General features: G+C 35.8%; 2 protein-coding genes and 1 long non-coding RNA gene across 4 annotated transcripts; all 3 read left to right on the top strand.

The window, feature by feature from the left end:
* The first annotated feature begins 5,775 nt into the window (after positions 1-5,775).
* LOC105954602 (V-type proton ATPase 16 kDa proteolipid subunit) lies at positions 5,776-8,178 on the top strand. Its single transcript, XM_012978267.2, has 3 exons — positions 5,776-6,051; positions 6,601-6,886; positions 7,745-8,178. The coding sequence occupies exons 1-3, from the start codon at positions 5,973-5,975 to the stop codon at positions 7,875-7,877; spliced, it is 498 nt and encodes a 165-aa protein (XP_012833721.1). The 5' UTR covers positions 5,776-5,972; the 3' UTR covers positions 7,878-8,178.
* A 2,040-nt stretch (positions 8,179-10,218) lies between these two features.
* On the top strand, positions 10,219-12,947 carry LOC105957935 (uncharacterized). Of its 2 annotated transcripts, none has more exons than XR_016029899.1 (5): positions 10,219-10,410; positions 11,069-11,207; positions 11,438-11,573; positions 11,762-11,952; positions 12,840-12,947. It is a non-coding gene; the product is annotated as an uncharacterized LOC105957935 (long non-coding RNA). The 2 variants fall into 2 exon arrangements; XR_001172781.2 differs by having other exon boundaries at positions 10,222-10,410; positions 11,117-11,207.
* Positions 12,948-15,578: 2,631 nt separating this feature from the next.
* LOC105954601 (arginine decarboxylase) lies at positions 15,579-18,432 on the top strand. The gene has a single exon (XM_012978266.2). It carries the CDS (start codon positions 16,071-16,073, stop codon positions 18,090-18,092), a length of 2,022 nt encoding a protein of 673 aa, XP_012833720.2. The 5' UTR covers positions 15,579-16,070; the 3' UTR covers positions 18,093-18,432.
* The last annotated feature ends 69 nt before the right edge of the window (positions 18,433-18,501 follow it).

Raw genomic sequence — 18,501 nt, 5'->3', positions numbered from 1 at the left:
TATCAGTTTTTTTTAGTGGTTGAATCGGACCTTTACTACCGGTTCACGGTCGAACAGGTCAGACCGGCCTGTCCAATTCATGTACTTGATCATCTGTCATTATATATTTTTTAAGCATGTAGCTCAACATCGAATGCAATTCGATTTTTCTACCCATGTAAACACGAGCCTCGTCTAGTAGCTTTTTGTCTATATATATACGAACTCTCAGAGTTTCCCTCTTTTGATATATAAAATAGACTCTCAATCTCATAGTAAACAGATTATGTCCAGGAAGCAATCTCATATAATCATCTTCATTTATGTCAAGGATATTTTATTCGAACCGACTTTCGGGCTTTAAATATCAGTTTTTGTTATTTGTTGTTTTAGTGGTTGAATCGGACCTTTACTACCGGTTCACGGTCGAACATGTCAGACCGGCTTGTCCGATTCATATACTTGATCATCCGTCATCCTATATTCTTTAAACATGTAGCTCAACATCGTATGCAATTCGATTTTTCTACCCATTTAAACACGAGCCTCGTCTAGTAGCTCTTTGTCAATATATATACGAACTCTCAGAATTCCCTCTTTTGATATAAAATAGACTCTCAATCTCATAGTAAACAGATTTCTGTCCAGGAAGCAATCTCATATAATCTTCTTCATTTATGACAAGGGTATTTTATTCGAACCGGATTCTGATCTTTAAATCTCAGATTTTTTTTTCGATTTTATTGCGTTGATTTATTTGAATGTTACGCATTGGATCTCGATTTAATTTACCTTTTGTTTGTATAGGCATGGTTGCGGCTTCCGGGACAACAAAGAGTGGGGTCGGTGTGGCGTCGATGAGGTAATCACAAGGGTGGACATGTAAAATAATTTATAGTTGAAGGGAAGTTTGTAATTACCCAATAATGAGAAAGTTTTTCATAATTTAACCATATCTCAAAGGAGTGTTTGTAATTTACCCAAAATAAAAAAGAAAAATTAAAAATTAAAAAAATAAAGAAAAAAAATTCGAAATGGCCCTGATGCGGTCAACAATAAGCTAACTCGAATCACCTCAAATTGACTCTTGAACCTACAATGAATACTCAAGAACCGATATGATCATGTGATAATCTTCTTCAATTTGACGAAACGAGGCGTTTCCTATGTAAGAGAAATACACGTTAGTGCGCCGGAGCTTGGTTCCGGCGAAAGCCCTCCGATGCTTAAGTCAGTCCAAATTCCAAAAGAAGAATATAAGAGGAATACGAGAAGAAAATATTATAATGTGTATAATGAAAATTAATTATCTTTTCTTAATAAAATTGAACCATTTATATGCTCAATTTAATTATGAGCCTGAAATATAATCTTGGGCTTTTAATTGAAATTAGACTCAAATATTATAATTACAATATTTGGGCTTCATCATACTTTTAGCCCATATACATCAGGCCCCAAAATAAAATCCATTGAAACTTTTAGTTCTAATTTCACATTTAAGGATATGTTCTATTGGGTTACAAAGTAAATTTATGAGCTGATCCAATTGTATTACGGTCCAAAATCGGCAAGATGCCCAAATAATAATTGGAGCTCCCTTTTTTTGTTTTTGTTATTATTTATTTTCTATGAACATTTAATGAGGATTTGGATTATATTTTATTTCTAATTTACGTACAGTTTTGATTATATTCGCAGGTTTTTTTTTCTTCTCTCGCGAACGCTAAGGTAATCAATTCTTTGAATTTGCTGTCGATTTTTTATTTTATTTTATTTTGTCTTATTAGGTTTTGTATTGTTCCATGTCGTAAATTGATTCATTTATTTTTACATCTCATCACGAATCTCTTCATTTTTCGGTGATATATTGATCCATATGTATTTATTTAGTCTTGAATTATTATTCTGCATTTTCTGATTTTTCTTGTTGTTAATGTATGTGTAGCATGGCAGATGAGCTTGATGTTGGTAAACATGGTTATGCATGTGACTATCGTTTATTCGCCGGGACCACGTATGTTGCGTTTTTCAAATATCGAGTGAAACCTAACCAAGTAAATTATGTGTTGGATGTTAATGTTTTGTTCATCGTGAGGAAAATCAATGGTGAAGATGAGATCATCGGGTCGGAGAGGTACACGACTGATTTGTACGCACCCGAAGAACCCAATTGCGAGTTGACTCAGGTTTTTAAACATCGGCTTGAGGAATATTGGATCTCTGAAGAGCAACTTGCCGAGTTCAAGCAGAAACTATTCGATTTAGCAAAAGAAAAGGACTCCGATCCCAAATCACGCGCTCTCAACAGCATAATCGTCGAAATCGACGTTGTCACATTGCAGCAAGTGGGGGAGAAGATTGACGCAACCATGAAAAGGGCGTTGAAGAAAGAAAACCTGCTGCCATTGTACATATGGCCCTTTGAATCGGTAAATGGTCATAGACCGGGGTACGTCGCCAGACCAGGGCTTACTAATGTTTTCAAAGTTTTGTTGGATATACCTAGGAATCGGGTTTCAGATCTTTATAGTGCGTGGAGGATGATGAGGATTTGTCGTCTTTGTAATGAGGGGCCAAATTTGTGGAGTCAAATGACAGTTATGGATTGTTGTAAACGCGCGTATCATTCTAAATGCATTTTTCGACAGCTGTTATTGACGTCCAACAATTGCCCTTCATGCAATTCACAAGTATATGATCCTTGCGTTGTTTGCAATAAAGAATTAGGTAATGCCCCTTGTCCTCTTCTTTGCAAGTTGAAGTTGTTTTTTTTTTGTTCTTTTTTTTTCCGTTGAAAATGGAATAAACTATGTGATGTGGGACCTTGTTTACAACCATGTCAGCTAAGTATGATGTGAAGAGACACATGCACTAATGTTCTTTTCTTGTTTTAGCAAGCAAGTGGTGATTCAAGCAGCTGCACTGGCTCCTCAAGTTGATGATGGAGAAATTTGACAAGTTCGAGCTCCACTTTTGCTGTACGGATGTTAATGGAGCTACTAATATTTTAGCTAACATGGGGTAGTTATTTTCGAACAATCTTTTCGAACGATGTTTTGATGGAGAATGTCATAACTTATGATGAATGATGTTTTTTTTTTTTTTTTTGTCTCCAAAATTGTGCAAATTAATATGATGAATGGCCTTTTGTTGTTTTGTCAGCTTCCAAATGCATTATTTGCTACTGTTTAGAGCACAGGATCTGTTATTGTTCATGGTGATTAAACAGATTAGTCATTTAGAAAAATATTTTTATTTCGAATCACGAAAGTCCTAATTAGAAAAATCAATGTTTTGAAAACCGGACCAGACCGGCCAGTCCAACCGGTTCAACCGCGAACCGGCGGTTAGTCCGGTCCGCAATGTTCCATCCATTTTGGCTTTTGTTCGGCTCCCTCGTTGTGGACATATGTTCCATCCACGATATATGCATGGCTGAGAAGTTGTGTGTACAGCCACTATATATGCCCACAATGTTTGATTCCCATTTTTTATGCTGCAACCGGTCGACTATTGCTACAGTATGTGTGTTCTTTCCATTTTGGCATGTTTATTATTTTTCTTGTTTGGTATACAAATTTCAAACACATACACGTAGAACTTACTATCCATTGCAAAACAACAGATTGATACGTAGTAGGGGGTGAAAGCGGATGGATTGGATCAGAATTAGCCTTTTCGGAAAATTTCCAAAAAAAATCGGAAGTACAAAATCAATTCCAATTCCAATTCCAATTCCAAAATTTTTGGAATCTGAAAATTCATTCTAATTCCAAAAGGCTCGGAAATTTCGGAAAAAAATCGGAAATCACATAAGCTTCAAAATTTCAAAACTTAGCCGAAATTTTCTAAAATGTTCATAATTTTTCGAAAATAAGAGCATCCACGGCGATAAAAGTAAAACTAATAACTATTAAATTTAGTTCAAAAAAATAAATAAAAATAAACACAACATAATATCCAATAAAACTTCCTAACAACAATTCATTATGTCAAAATCCTAAAACAAAACTTATAGGTGTATTTTTCGGAAAATAAGTATTATATAATAGATACTATTTATAAGTGTATTTTTCGGAAAGAAAATCGAAATTTTTCGGAATTAATTTCGGAATTAAATCGAATCGTAAATCGGAAATTTCAAATTTATTTTATATAATCCCAATTCCAATAAAAAAAAATCGGAAAATTTCGGAAATCGGAATTTCAGAAGTCAGAATGAAAAAGATTGTTCCAAAATCGGAACCGACAGAAATTGGAAAATCCGTTCCAACTTGCACCCCTAATACGTAGTCATCGAAATTTGACTGCATGTTTCTTATTTATTGTATTTCCAGGAAGGAAGCTATCATCTAGTTTTGCTATATGCAACGGCGGTTTGCTAAATAGAACTATTCTAAAAACTAATTTGTATGATGACTTGCATTAATTTCTCTAATATTCCGTGAGACAAAACTTTGATTTTGAAGTAGTAATATTAATATTATGGCGTTTTTTTTTTTTTAGGAAAATATTAATATTATGGCTCTAAGAGCATCTCCAACCGATTTCACCATTTTTTCACCAAATCCTATTTATGGTGGTGAAAAAATGGGTTCATCTCCCACCGGTAGCACACCATTTTACTCTTCCACCATTTTTAGTGGAAAAATGGTGGTTTTGGTCTCCAATGGGTATCACCAAATTTTAGACCAAATATTAAAATAATAATATTTCACCATTTCACCACTTATAGGAAATGTAATTTGGTTTGGTCTCCAATGGCATTTCACCATATATACCCCAAAATTATAAATCTAATGTTAATCGTAATTTTATAATATTTTATTTCGTAAATATTAATTATAGAACCAATGCTAAGTAATAAATTTTCTCAACTAAATAATTTAAAAATTATGTTATTAATCTTAAAAAATTGTTTATCATGTTTTGTTATCATGTTATGTTGTTTGTTATTTTATGAGCTATGTATTTCAATTTAAATGCTCCATCATGTATTTCATCAATTAAAGTGTGTTTTGTTAATTATTTTATTGTTGCTTATTGTATTTTATTAATAGCAATTAGCGTATTAGTTAAGTAAATAAATGAACTAATAAACATTGATACCAACAAAATAAATAAATTAATTAAAAATAAGCATATTTATATATTTAGAGTTAATGTTTTGTTAATAATAACAAATGTATTTATATTTTAAAAACTAATTTAATAATTAATACCAATGTATTTACGATAAATATGCTAATAAGTTGGTAATCAGGTGCAATTAGTTAAAATCGTCATTTTATATGCTACTTAATAAAATGGTGTTAATTACGGCAAATCCTATTTTCACCTCTATATTTGGTAGGAAAAATAGGATTTGGTGGAAAAAATAGGAAAATGGTGGACCGGTGGGAGATGAAAATTTCTTCACCAAAAAATTTGGTGGAAAAATAGGATTTGAGTATTTGGTGATATGGGGGTTGACCACGGTTGGAGGCTAAAACCAAATCTCTATAATTTTAGGTGTAATGGTGATATAGGAATTTTGGATGGGAGGCTAAAAACACCTAAACTAGATGAAAAAATGGTGTTATGGTGTCGGGTTGGAGATGCTCTAACTACTTCAACAAAACTTATATTGCTCTACATATCTAGAGTGAATTGTAAAACAAATCTTTTTAAATATTGTTTAAAAACTTTTGTTAATTGGGCCCTCTAAATGAGTAGCACTTATTATAGTGGGCTTTAAATACCCAAAAAGCCCAAAAAATAATTGAAAATCAAATAAGCCACGTGTTTAACGATGTGTGTCGTTCAATAATATCAGCTCCTCTTTCTACACCAATATCCACACACAAACACAAACACACGGAGAGAGAGAGAGAGAGAGAGAGAGAGAGAGGAGAGAGAGAAATATAGAGAGAGAAGAGTAAGATCTAAAATCTGAACCCTAGCAGAAGACTGAATAAATCGAAATTCAGAAGTAATTTCGATCGGAAATAATGTCTTCGACCTTCAGCGGCGATGAAACTGCCCCGTTCTTCGGCTTCCTCGGCGCCGCCGCGGCCCTCGTCTTCTCCTGTAAATTTTTTTGATCTCGATTCAATTGCTCTTATATTTGCTGATTATTTGATTTTGTTGTCTGTAATTCTGATAGTTATTTAAGTACACATTTTGCTGCGTTGTGATTGTTTTCCCATGAGTTCCCCCAAATACAGCGTGTTTTTTTTTTCTTTTTCGCTTTAGTTCTTATTCTCGTACGTATTTATTGCTGATCTGGATGTTATTCGCCGAGTTTTTCTTAATTTGTGATGTCTGATTTCATGATCTGGCTTTTATTTTATTTTTTTAATTAATATATGGTGTTTTTTCAGCTGAAGTTGACTACAATTTTGTACTTCGAAATTCGGATTCCCTTTTGCTGAAGTTGATATTCCGTGTTTAAAGTTTTTCTCCATGTCATTAAGATTATATGAAAATTGAAAAGATTATATGAAGTACTTATTCAAAATCTGCTGTTCTCAATACTTCTCATAAAATCTTTGATCTTAGATTTTCAATTATATTTTGCTGATTTATTTATATGTAATCTCATTGGATCTTTATTTAATTTGATTTTTGTTTGTATAGGCATGGGTGCGGCTTACGGGACAGCAAAGAGTGGCGTCGGTGTGGCGTCGATGGGGGTAATGAGGCCGGAGCTCGTTATGAAGTCGATTGTGCCAGTTGTCATGGCTGGTGTTTTGGGTATTTACGGTTTGATTATTGCTGTAATTATCAGCACGGGTATTAACCCTAAAGCCAAATCTTATTACCTTTTCGATGGTTACGCACATCTCTCGTCTGGCTTGTCTTGTGGCCTTGCTGGACTTGCTGCTGGAATGGCTATTGGGATTGTCGGAGATGCTGGTGTTAGGTATGAATTAGCGGATTTTATACTATCTTAATATTGAAACTTGATTTTTTTTTTTAATTTTGCTTATGAGACTGTTAGTGGTAGGGATGCTACTTTGTTGCGGAAGTAGCATTATCGCCTGTACTAACTTGAACTTTAGGCTTGAGTTTGATAATTAGGGCTTGATTTCGATATAGTTTAACGAGGTGACTTTAATTTTATTTTGTGTTTCTAGTTCAAATGTTGTAGTGAAATTAAATGAAATTATAGGTCGATAGCATGTTTGGTATCCCGAGCCTCGATGGCAGATGTTTCTGGTTTCTGAAAAAAGAAAAGCTGGACTCAATTAGAAATGGCTTTATGATTCACTAGATTAAATCGGTAGTTGTGTATGAAGCTGTTCAAGATTAGTGAGGTCCGGTTTTGAAATCAAACCAGTGTTCTGTTACGGAATGAATTTTCGTCGGCCTTTTTTATTGTTAATTACTATCCACCCTCTGTCGCTTGTTGGTGAATAAAATTTGTAATAAGAATTATCAGTCGATCAAATATGGTCTTGCATAAGCATATAGAATACTTTCCTTGTATTGACATATAGAAATCTGGCTGAGTTGACTCAGAAACTGACAACTTTTGATTTTTTTTTTATCCTCGTTTTACCAAATAAGAAAATATTTTGAAATAAGATGTGCTTAATATGGTCTTATATGAAGGACCGAAAACAAATATGAATAAGATCACATACTTTCATTGTTATTAGATATTTCAAAGTTTGTTCAACTTATGCCGATTTGGAATTTCGCAATTGAACTTTGTGTTTTCTTTGTTTCCTTTTTTTTTTTTGCTTTTCTTATAATCAACGTGCGATTTTAATTACAGGGCTAATGCTCAGCAACCAAAGCTATTTGTCGGGATGATTCTTATTCTCATTTTTGCTGAAGCTTTGGCGCTCTATGGTCTTATTGTCGGAATTATTTTATCTTCACGAGCTGGCCAGTCCAGAGCTGACTAGGAAAAAAAGCCAGTAATTAAATTTCATTTCAGAATGGTAAGAAATTTCAATTGTGGCTGTTTTTAGTGACCATGTTGTACTATGATTATTCTTCAACATTGACGTTTTTTTACGTTTTATTGTTTTCACACTGAATCCCTCGTACCTTGTGCTATATTTTATAGAATTAGATTTTTTTTTCTTGCTAAATAAGAGCTTATGGAGCCGTGAGCTTATTGGCTATTCGATTTTGTGTATTTTCGAAGCCGTGAACTTGAACATGAATTGTGTTTTCATCAAATATTCATTTCTTTTGTCCTGACATTAGTCGTTTACTCGTATTATATAGTACCCTGTGAATTGTTGTACGAATGGGAAGTTTTGGCTCTGTTATTTAGAAAAAATTTCCTAGTATAGTAAAAGCTATACAGTCCAGTGTTTTCTTAGTTTTGCTGGAAATATTACTCATACTATATATATATATATATATATATATATATATATATATATATATATATATATATTAAGTATATATATATCTCTATGGCCCCCAAAGCCCGCCCCCCTATTTTCCACGCTTTATTTTTTGCCCCTTTTAATCTGAAACGGCGTCGTCTCGTAGTAATCCACCACTCACCGTGCGCCTTTATTTTCTTTCCTCTTTTCTTTTGGAATATGCACGATCGACCTCTGTGCTTCTTTCTTTTCCTTTTTTTTTTTCTCAAAATTCTTCGCCGCTTCAACGGATGATCCACAGGCCTACAATTCCTGACTTTGACCGCCGCCTCGTACGCAGCCGCCGCTTCGTTCGATGACCGTCGTCGCCGACGCCGCTTCGTTCGATGCCCACCGCCCCTGTCGCCAACGTCAGTTCCCACCTTTTTTTCCTCCAATTGCAGGCTTCTCCACTTTCGATCTCATCCGCAATTGGATTACTCTGACTTGTGGGCTCGTAATTTTTGGGTGCACAACCTTTTTCTCCAATTCTCCCAGTTTCTATTCCCATGGCATTCATTCTATTATCTTCCTCCTCTTCTTCTCCACCCCTTTTCTGCTACCAACTTGCCAGGTTTTATGCTCTTTTGCTCCCGATTTGTTCGATAAAACTTTTCCCTCTTGTTTTGCTCTTCCTGTCGGTCCTCCGGTCACCTCCACCGACGCTTGCAGTCGAGCTAAGGCAGAGAGAGAGAGGAGAGCTACAAATCATCTTACATATTTTCGGTGTATGTTTTCTGCTCCTTGGCTCTCTTTTTGCCAATTTTAAATATAAAGTATTATCCATTCGACTTATTTATATTTTTTCGTTTTGATTTACCTTGCTTTAGGAGGCTGATGGAGATGAACTTGAAATGGATGATGACGAAGATGATGAGGTAAATGCACTTATTTTGCAGTTATGTAAATGGATTTTATTATTGCAACTTCTATTACTTACTAAATGCATGTCTGCTTCAATGGTGTATTATTTCCTATAATTTTAATGCTTTGATTTGCTCGTTTTTCACAAACTAAAAATTGATATCATGATAATATTGTTAGTTTTCAATTTTTTTAAGATAATCTTTTGCAGTTTGCTGGGACTCACGTGAGTTACTTTTGTTGTTTCTCTGACTTGCTAAATGGAATCAATTTGATAGGGAAGATAAACTATGGTTAATCTATGTATAGCTCTATATTTGTCTCATTCTAAATATAATATATGATGTATTTATATGCAAGAAAAGAACAGTGATGGTTATGAAGACGACGAAGCAGAAGAAGACGAAAAATGAGCCGAGTGTGAATGCAAATTAAATTTGTTCATACAGTTTGAACATAAAAGTTTTTTTTTTCACTTGTTTGCCTAATGATGTCTGTGATGAACAAGTTTAGATGTTTTTGAAGAATAAGACTAATATATGTGGATAATATATTCTCAACTTCCTTTCAAGTCCATTTTGTCTCTCAGCACTTTCAGGCAGCCCCTTAGAAGATAGTATTAATATGTTGATGCTCTTTGAATACGTAGAGTATAATATGATGCTTCGCTTTTAGACATTTAGATGCATGAGTAATGTTGGAATATTTACCCAGATGTTATATTCGAAGCTGTTTCCCTTTTCTTTGAGGATCTTGAGCAGCTTCTCAACAATTTGGCCCTTGCCATGTGAGTTTGATTTTCTTTATCTATGTTGTTTTCTTTTTTCCTTTCCGTTATTACTAATGTGTTTATTAATTTATTTTGATACCAATTTCAATCTACGTGGTCAACATGTTTTAGATTTAACTAGGTTGATGCTCATTTTCACGACTTCAGCCGTAGCACTTTCAGGTAATAATTTATTGTCTTTGTTGTTCCATTCTTTGTGTGTATGTTTTTTTCATCCTGAAGAAATTTATGTCTTTTTCTTTGTCCTTTTTTTAATCTATTATTTCATATACTCAAGGACAATTTCAACAATTAAATTTCCTGATTTTGAGCTTTTTGGGTTTAAATTACCAGTATAGGTGCAAAGAGGGTGAATAGTTTGTGTGTTGCCCTCAGAAACTTTTGTAAAAAGAACAACTTCGACGGGTGAGTTCAACCTTATCTTAATCAGAAATTATTAATGTCATCGATGAAATTGTCTATTGGCACAAGATATTGGCTGGTTTATTGCTGATAAAATACATGTTAGCTATGTTAGTAGTTGTGCCTAATGGATTGACTATATGCTATACAATTTATTTACCCCTGCGAAATTTCAATATAGTTTCTATCTTGCCACCAATTAGTGTACTTAAATTATTGCTCCAAACGGCATCTTCTTAAGTATTCGGACATAATGGCCCTTTTTTCTTTTTGTTTTTTGTCGGCCTTACCAATTTTTGTTTTTCTGTTTTGTATGTTGAGCGGGTTTCTTGGATGATCAGTCTGTACCAGACATAGATTAGTCATTAGCCTGATTCTGGAATGATTTATTCGAACATGTTTTCATTACCGGATTTAGTGTACAGACACAATGATTTTTTTTCCAATTTTTCATAATTTCAATATTAATTGTTGAGTATTTCTTTTGCTCTGTTTCACTCTGATTATACGAAGTTAAAATGGTTCAATTTTGTTTTCCTTTTTTGCAATCTCACTTCGCGTGAGAACATACAAGTTGATATTCTGTACGACGTTGCGATGGTAACATTTTCTTAGGCTAACATTTTTTTTTCGTTGTCGTTTAATTTGAAATGTGTTTTAGGTGCTACATTTGGGTCAAAACCCTAATTTGTCCTTCTATATGCATTAGTCTCTTCTGGACTATGAAAGACACAAGACACAGTGATGAGCTTCAACTGCCGGTAGCAACACTTACTGAAGTTTCTGCTTTTGACGTTGATGTGAGTTCGCATTTAATATTTCTTATTGCATGGTTCTTCCAAGTTTTTTTATAAATTGAACACTTTCCTTTGTTGTGCGAAGGTGACCTAATATATTAAGTGCAAATATTGGGTTATTTGTTGGAAAATCTCTTGATTCTTTGGAATTTTTATATTTGAGGAGAATGTAAGTGTAAAGATTTAAACATGAACCTGATTATTTTTATAACTTTAGCCTTGCTTATGCAAAGAATCCAACACTGCGATGTTGCGGCGTTTCTTTCATCTGAGATTCCTCTGGATTTGGAGGACGCCGGCGAACAAAAAGAGTGGTAGCGGAAGATCTAGAAGAGCAACAAAATTGAAGTTCGTCGGCATCGAATTTAGGTTGGTTAAATGACCTTGATTCTCCACCGCTGTCGTGTAATATACATATTCTCTTAGGGGAGGCAACTCCACTGTTTGTTTGCTCTGTAATCTTTTTTTTTCTTCACTGATATTCATACCATATTATTTTTTATGGGTTATTTGATTTTTTGGAGTCTGGTCTTGATCGTCTACTATCAATTGTTTAGGCTTTCTAGCTTGCTTCTGGTGTTCCCCGGCGAATTTAAAGAAGGCAGCATGATCGAAGATGGCAAGACGAGGTTATTTAGGAACTTCGATGTTTAGTGATACACTATCGTGCACGTTAACTGTCTTGCCAAGATCAATCTGGCGGGCCCACTCGATACTGTTTGGGTCAACAATTGTTGAATATCGACAGGTAATTAATCGAATTGTGTTCGGACTTGTTGTATTATGATGAAAAAAAGCGTAATTTTGTTTTGTATATGTTATTTATTGAGTTATGTTTGGTGCGTGAAGGACTTGATGCGACTTCGAATGTTGCCAAACCGATAAAGGATCAACTGTGGCCATTTTCGAATTTTTTTTTTGAAATTTTATTTAAAATGAAAGAACTCACAGGAAAGGTTAACAACAATGAGGACAACTAAGATACCAAACTACAAATTAGAAAATTTATTTTTACTTATTAAATTCCAGTCTCGCGTTTTGTGATTTGTCGAAATTTACTATATGCTTAATTTTCCCTTCTCCATTTTCTTTTCTGATGGTGTTTTAGTTCGTCAGCATATAGAAATGTCCTATGTCGTAGAGAAATTATGTTTGTATGTTCATGGTTGTGGATGTATCTTCTCCATCACAACTTCTTTTACTACTTGTTTAATTTGAGTTGTTCTGATTTACGAGCCTTACCAAATTTTCTTTATATTCTTTTTTGTTAATTGACTGCAACTTGTTTGAGTACTTCATTCAATTTGAGTACGTCTGATATTTTGGACTCTGAATAAATGAGGCCAATTATTCTACAGTTTTGAATAACAGGAGTGTTTCTGGTGGAGTTAAAATATGGAACTTAATAAAACATTGCATATCACTTTTTCCTAAACTATTCCATGTGTTTTGAAGGGATTTTTCCCATTTAGGCTCATTTGCTGGTTTATTACCGATCTTAGGCAGGTTTCTATTGGTGATAGCTTTCTTCACTTCCTTTGGAAATTATATATATCTTGCTTCTTTCTTCCTTCTTTCCTTCTCGTTTTTAGTTTTGTTTCTCTGTAATATGCTAAAATTGGAGTTCATGTGTAGGTCTTATCAGCTTTCGGTTTAGTGCACAAGATTGTTGCATTTCAGAAGGCTGCTGATTTTCAGGTGAAGATTTGATGCAGAATTTATTTATTTTTCATTCAGCTGGCTGAATCTGTGTCTGCAGCCTGTGTCTACGACACGCTTATATAACATATTTCTTTCGCGTCTCATTCTTCAATTTGTTTATTCAGTCTTCCGCGTTCCTCCCCACCTAAGTTTTGTGCATTGCTGCAAATTTCGTCCTTGCTGATTGTTGTAATTTTCGCTTGTAATATTTTTTGCTTCCGCTGTTGCGCTGGATGTTCCTGATACTTTTACAACAAGGTTTTGTTTGAGTGATTCTGTTGCAAAAAGATTATTTTAGATTATATGTTAATGCATTGGTATTCTTTTTTAATTACTACATTTACTGGGCATTGCCACCGCGCCTTGCGCGGTGCCCAAGACTAGTATATATATATATATATATATCTAGGAAGATTGATTCGAAGTTCAATCTTTAACCGGGCTCGTATATAGTCGGACTGGTCATGGTATCGAGTCGGTTTCATAATCGGGTGGCAGATTCAATTAAATCAGGACCTTTTACTAAAATTACGATTCCGAAATGTCACTCAAATTAGCTGTCGACCCGAATCCACGATGGAGCATAAAAAAAGAGAGTGCACAACTCGAATCCAGGCCGTGCGCGTCAAGATTTTTGTATATTTTAGTGGTATGTCATTTAGTATTTTGCGCAATTATACGCATCATAGTTCTTGGATGACTCAGTCGATCATGTCATGTATATCGAGATTAACAAGTTTTCATGAAATAATAGTATATAATATTCAAAAGCTCGAATTTGGACACAATACAGTCAAGAAGTTGTCGCTTCGAACTTTTCGTGAACAATACTGTCAACATACATATGTAATCCACGATATTTTCAACCAATGTTTCTAAATGATATGCATTGCGTCTCGCATCATTAAAAACTCAGTAGATTCTTATTTGATCCACTGGACATCAATGCATTTCTAATATGCAAAGTGGTATCACTATGCAACACAATTGTTATAATCCCAAAGTCATCTATTATATTCACGGAACCTGCTATAGTTTTAACAATGTCATACTCGAGAATACATTTCATTATTGATTACGCGTTGTGGAATAAAATTTATATTGTATTAAAGTATATAGAAGAAGTATTACAAGCAATGCCACTCGAATCAACTGCCAGAGGAAATAATCACAGCTTTCGTTACCAATCAAACTTTTATCTCCTTGGTTTACTATTCTCTTGATTTCTAGTATAAGTTATATTAATAATATTTTATTCATAGTACTTTTCGTATATAGGCCTATCTTATATATATAATATAAATTTTATTCTATAACAAAATCAAATCTCTTATGCTGCTTGTTTTAATTTGACAAAAAAATCGAATTAGATTTTTATAATGTTAAAGAAAAATGATAATAAAAATAAAAAATCAAGTGGGTTCGTTTATCGCCACGCAACAATTGAAAGTTGATAAGCCCGACCATGTCCCTGAAAGGGCTATTTGATAAAACCCTCGATGAAATTTCCTTAGAACGATAGTCTTAATTTTAAATTTTATATCAGACATGACCCCTTTAAATGCAGAATACTTTTCAAAAATCTATTATATCACTGTCCAAGCATCATAAAAAGAAGACAAAGAGGTGTTAGTTTAATCCATTGAAAAATTCCCTCCTCAAAGGTAAAAATTGAAAGTCACTGTAAATTAACGTAATCCACTATAAACACAGCTACAAAAATAACAAAAAAGACAATAAAATGCAATAATAGGAAATAGTACTCATAAAGAGAGAGAGAGAACCTTGAGCTAGAATAGTCGAAGAGTTTGTCGGTGGTTGTTGTCGTAATGTTGGAGGTAGATCGATTGCTTTAAATTTCGTCATCGCCGAAATCAAATATTTCAGTGGTGGTTGTCGTCGATTTTAAGTCAGAATAAGTAAGGTTGCGACAGTAGTAGAAATAAGAAATAGAGCGGCTACGGATAGAATGGGAGATGGGCCGTTACTGCTGAAAGAAGCGATTGAAAGAAAAATCTTGACGGAATTTTTTTTTTGAAAACGTGGGATATACAATTACGATGGAGGATATAATAGTAAAAATGAATTAAGTATTGGTAACTAAAAACTTTTTGGATTCAATTTTTCCCTCCACGAAGAGTTTGACACCTTCAAACCTACCAAATTCAAATACATTATACTTTTGGCCAAATTACGGTCATCCCCTTAGTTATGGTTAAATTATGAGAAAAAATCCCTCCTATTTAGGTAATTACAGATACCTCTCTTAATAATGTATTATAAAAAACACATTCAACGGTAAATTTAGGGATGTTAAATTTATAAAACCGAACCGAAATTTCGGTACGCCAACATTTCATACTGCTTACCGAACTTAATATACGATTTGGTTCGGTAAATAACCGAATTACATAAATTTTATGTAAAAATATTTAAAAGAAGGGAGGTTGCTGTAATTATCCAAACAATAGGGGGTTTTTCGTAATTTTATCATATGTCAGGAGGGTGGCTGCAATTTTCCCTATACTTTTTCACTAACCAAATTAAAAAAAATATTCTATATATAAAAAAAGAAAAACCCGATATAAACCGGTCCAAAAAAACCGGCCCGTTTCCCACTCTTCTCCCCTATAAATTCCCATTTCGCCAGTCATGCAATTCACGCTCTCTTTCACGATCCTCGTTAAGCAAATCCGAATCCGTCCGTCGCCGTTTACTCCCCCCGTCGCCGTTAGGTTTCCGTCGTACCAAATCCCTCTCTGCAAGTTCATCCACTCTCTGATCTAAAAACAATTCGTCTGCATGGTGGGATTAAAATTCGTATTGATTAATTCCTGAATCCCATTTTAATTCCTCGCCGCCGCCGTGTGTGTTTAATTTCTTCTTCTTCTTCTGAGGGATAGGCGTGGGTAAATCGGGTTCCTGTAGTCGAGCTCGTAGGATCCGTTTTGTTGTGACCCGAATCGCTTTTTTGCTCCGTTTTGAGGGGGTAGCCGGGGCTCCGGCCTCGGCGGGTTTCAAAACCCCCACCTGCCTACTACCATCCTTCCATTTCAGGTGTTACAGATAATATAATCCTTTTTTTTTTTTTTTTGAAAATTATTTTCCAACCCATCAGAAAAAAACTAAAAGTATATACATCGTGAAGAAATCGGTGAAGACGATATGCCTCCACTCACTTGCTGCGTCGACGCCGCCGCCGCCGCCTCTGATTCCGCCGCTGCCTGGTCGCCGGCCGACTCGTCGCGGCTGTACCGGGTGGAGGGGTGGGGCGCGCCCTACTTCACGGTCAATTCAAACGGAAATATCTCCGTCCGCCCTCACGGCGCTCAAACCCTAGCTCACCAAGAGATCGATCTTCTCAAAGTCGTGAAAAAAGCCTCCGGCCCGGAAACCTCCGACGGGCTCGGGCTCCCGCTCGTTGTCCGTTTTCCCGACGTGCTAAAAAATCGACTCGAGTCTCTCCAGTCCTCCTTTGATTCAGCAATCGAATCCCAGAAATACAACTCTCACTATCAGGGCGTTTACCCAGTGAAATGCAATCAAGACAAGTTCGTGGTTGAAGACATTGTGAAATTCGGGTCGGGCTTTAATTTCGGGCTCGAAGCCGGGTCCAAACCAGAGCTTCTCCTAGCGATGAGCTCCCTCTGTAGTGGAAGCCCCGATGCACTATTGGTATGCAACGGTTTCAAAGATGTGGAGTTCGTATCTCTTGCTCTCGTTGCGAAAAAGCTCCATTTAAACACTGTAATTGTTCTCGAGCAAGAAGAAGAGCTCGATATCGTAATCGAAGTCAGCAAGAAGCTAGGTGTCCGGCCCGTAATTGGGGCCCGTGCTAAGCTGAGGACTAAGCATTCGGGCCATTTCGGTTCTACCTCAGGCGAAAAGGGCAAATTCGGGTTAACTACATCGCAGCTTCTTCGAGTTGTGAAGAAATTACGGGACTATGAAATGCTCGATTGCTTGCGGATGCTGCATTTTCATATCGGCTCTCAGATTCCTTCAACCAATTTACTGGCCGACGCTGTCGATGAAGCTGCGCAAATATACTGCGAATTAGTCCGCCTTGGGGCCCACATGGGAGTTATTGATGTAGGCGGCGGCCTTGGTATTGATTACGACGGCTCTAAGTCTTCGGATTCCAAAAACTCGGTTGCTTATACTCTTCAAGATTATGCTTCGGCTGTCGTTCGATCCGTTCGTAGTGTATGTGACAGCAGAGGTGTAAAGCATCCCATCATTTGCAGTGAAAGTGGCCGTGCAATCGTTTCTCATCACTCGATTTTAGTCTTCGAAGCCGTTTCGAATTCAACAAGCTCCTGTAATTCCCCGGAGATTTCTTCTCTTGATTTCGAGGAGCAATTGAAAGATGATGCTCTTGCTAATTACCGAAATTTATCTGCAGCAGCAGCTAAAAACGACTACGAATCTTGTTTGAATTACGCAGAGCAGTTTAAGGAGAGACGTGTCGAACAGTTGAATTACGCAGAGCAGTTGAAGGAGAGATGTGTCAAACAGTTCAAAAAAGGGTCTTTGGGAATGGAAGAGCTGGCTGCAGTTGATGCCCGTTGCGAATTAATGTTTAAAGAAATCGGCTTTCCTGAACCCGTTAGCACATACCATGTGAATCTCTCGATTTTCACTTCGATTCCCGACTTTTGGGGCATCGGCCAATTATTCCCCATTATTCCAATCCACAGGCTAACCGAAAGTCCTAAAAAAGAGGCGATCTTGTCCGACTTAACTTGCGACAGTGATGGGAAAATCGACAAGTTCATCGGTGGAAAATCGAGCTTGCGTTTGCACGAGTTGGGAGAAGGGGGAGGAAAAGGGAATGGAGGTTATTACTTGGGGATGTTTTTGGGAGGGGCCTACGAGGAGGCGTTAGGTGGGGTCCACAACCTGTTTGGTAGGCCGAGCGTGGTGCGTGTTTCGCAGAGTGACGGCCCACAGAGCTTTGCTGTGATGGACGACGCTGTACCGGGGGCTTCCTGTGGGGATGTGCTGCGGGCGATGAATCACAATCCGGAGGTCATGTTAAAGACACTTAAGGCGCGTTCGGACGAGTTTGTTGGAATCAGCAGTGAGCTTGCTTCTTCTTTTAACAAGATGCCTTATTTGGTGGTGGATAATGCAGCATCTTCTTCTCCTTCTTCATGCAATGGTAATAATAATACTCATGGTTAATATTATTGAGGAGTTGTATTATTGTGTTGCTTTTGAGTTAAATTATGAAATCTTCTAAAAAAAAAAATATATATATATATATATATATATATATATATATATATATATATATTGTGTGTGTGTGTGTGTGTGTGTGTGTGTGTGTGTGTATGTGTGATATTTTAGGGTTGAAGGATTTTAATTATTTGGTTATATCCTTGTAAATAATTTGTCTTTTTTATTTTTTTTATTTTAAGTTGGTGTTGGTGTTAGTGATGGAGTCTTTAGCCATCCTGTCTTGATAACTTCTATTGTTATGTAAAAATTCACTGTGTAATCGAAATTTATTAGATTATTCTCTTTTTTTTTCTTTTTTTTTTTTTGGGTGACATGGAATATTACGACTCTCGGATAACTTATAAATCATACG

The sequence above is a fragment of the Erythranthe guttata genome, chromosome 14, assembly GCF_056151865.1.
Source record: "Erythranthe guttata isolate IM_541 chromosome 14, IM_541, whole genome shotgun sequence".
NCBI lineage: Eukaryota > Viridiplantae > Streptophyta > Magnoliopsida > Lamiales > Phrymaceae > Erythranthe > Erythranthe guttata.
Note: the sequence above shows the minus strand (reverse complement) of the source record. Positions and strands in the feature narration are given on the sequence as shown.

Excerpts from the sequence above, each read along its gene's own strand:
- LOC105954602 (XM_012978267.2), top strand. The coding sequence starts at position 5,973 with ATGTCTTCGACCTTCAGCGGCGATGAAACTGCCCCGTTCTTCGGCTTC. Across the intron at positions 6,052-6,600 it reads CGCGGCCCTCGTCTTCTCCT|GCATGGGTGCGGCTTACGGG; the intron begins GTAAATTTTTTT and ends TTGTTTGTATAG. Across the intron at positions 6,887-7,744 it reads GTCGGAGATGCTGGTGTTAG|GGCTAATGCTCAGCAACCAA; the intron begins GTATGAATTAGC and ends TTTTAATTACAG.
- LOC105954601 (XM_012978266.2), top strand. The coding sequence starts at position 16,071 with ATGCCTCCACTCACTTGCTGCGTCGACGCCGCCGCCGCCGCCTCTGAT.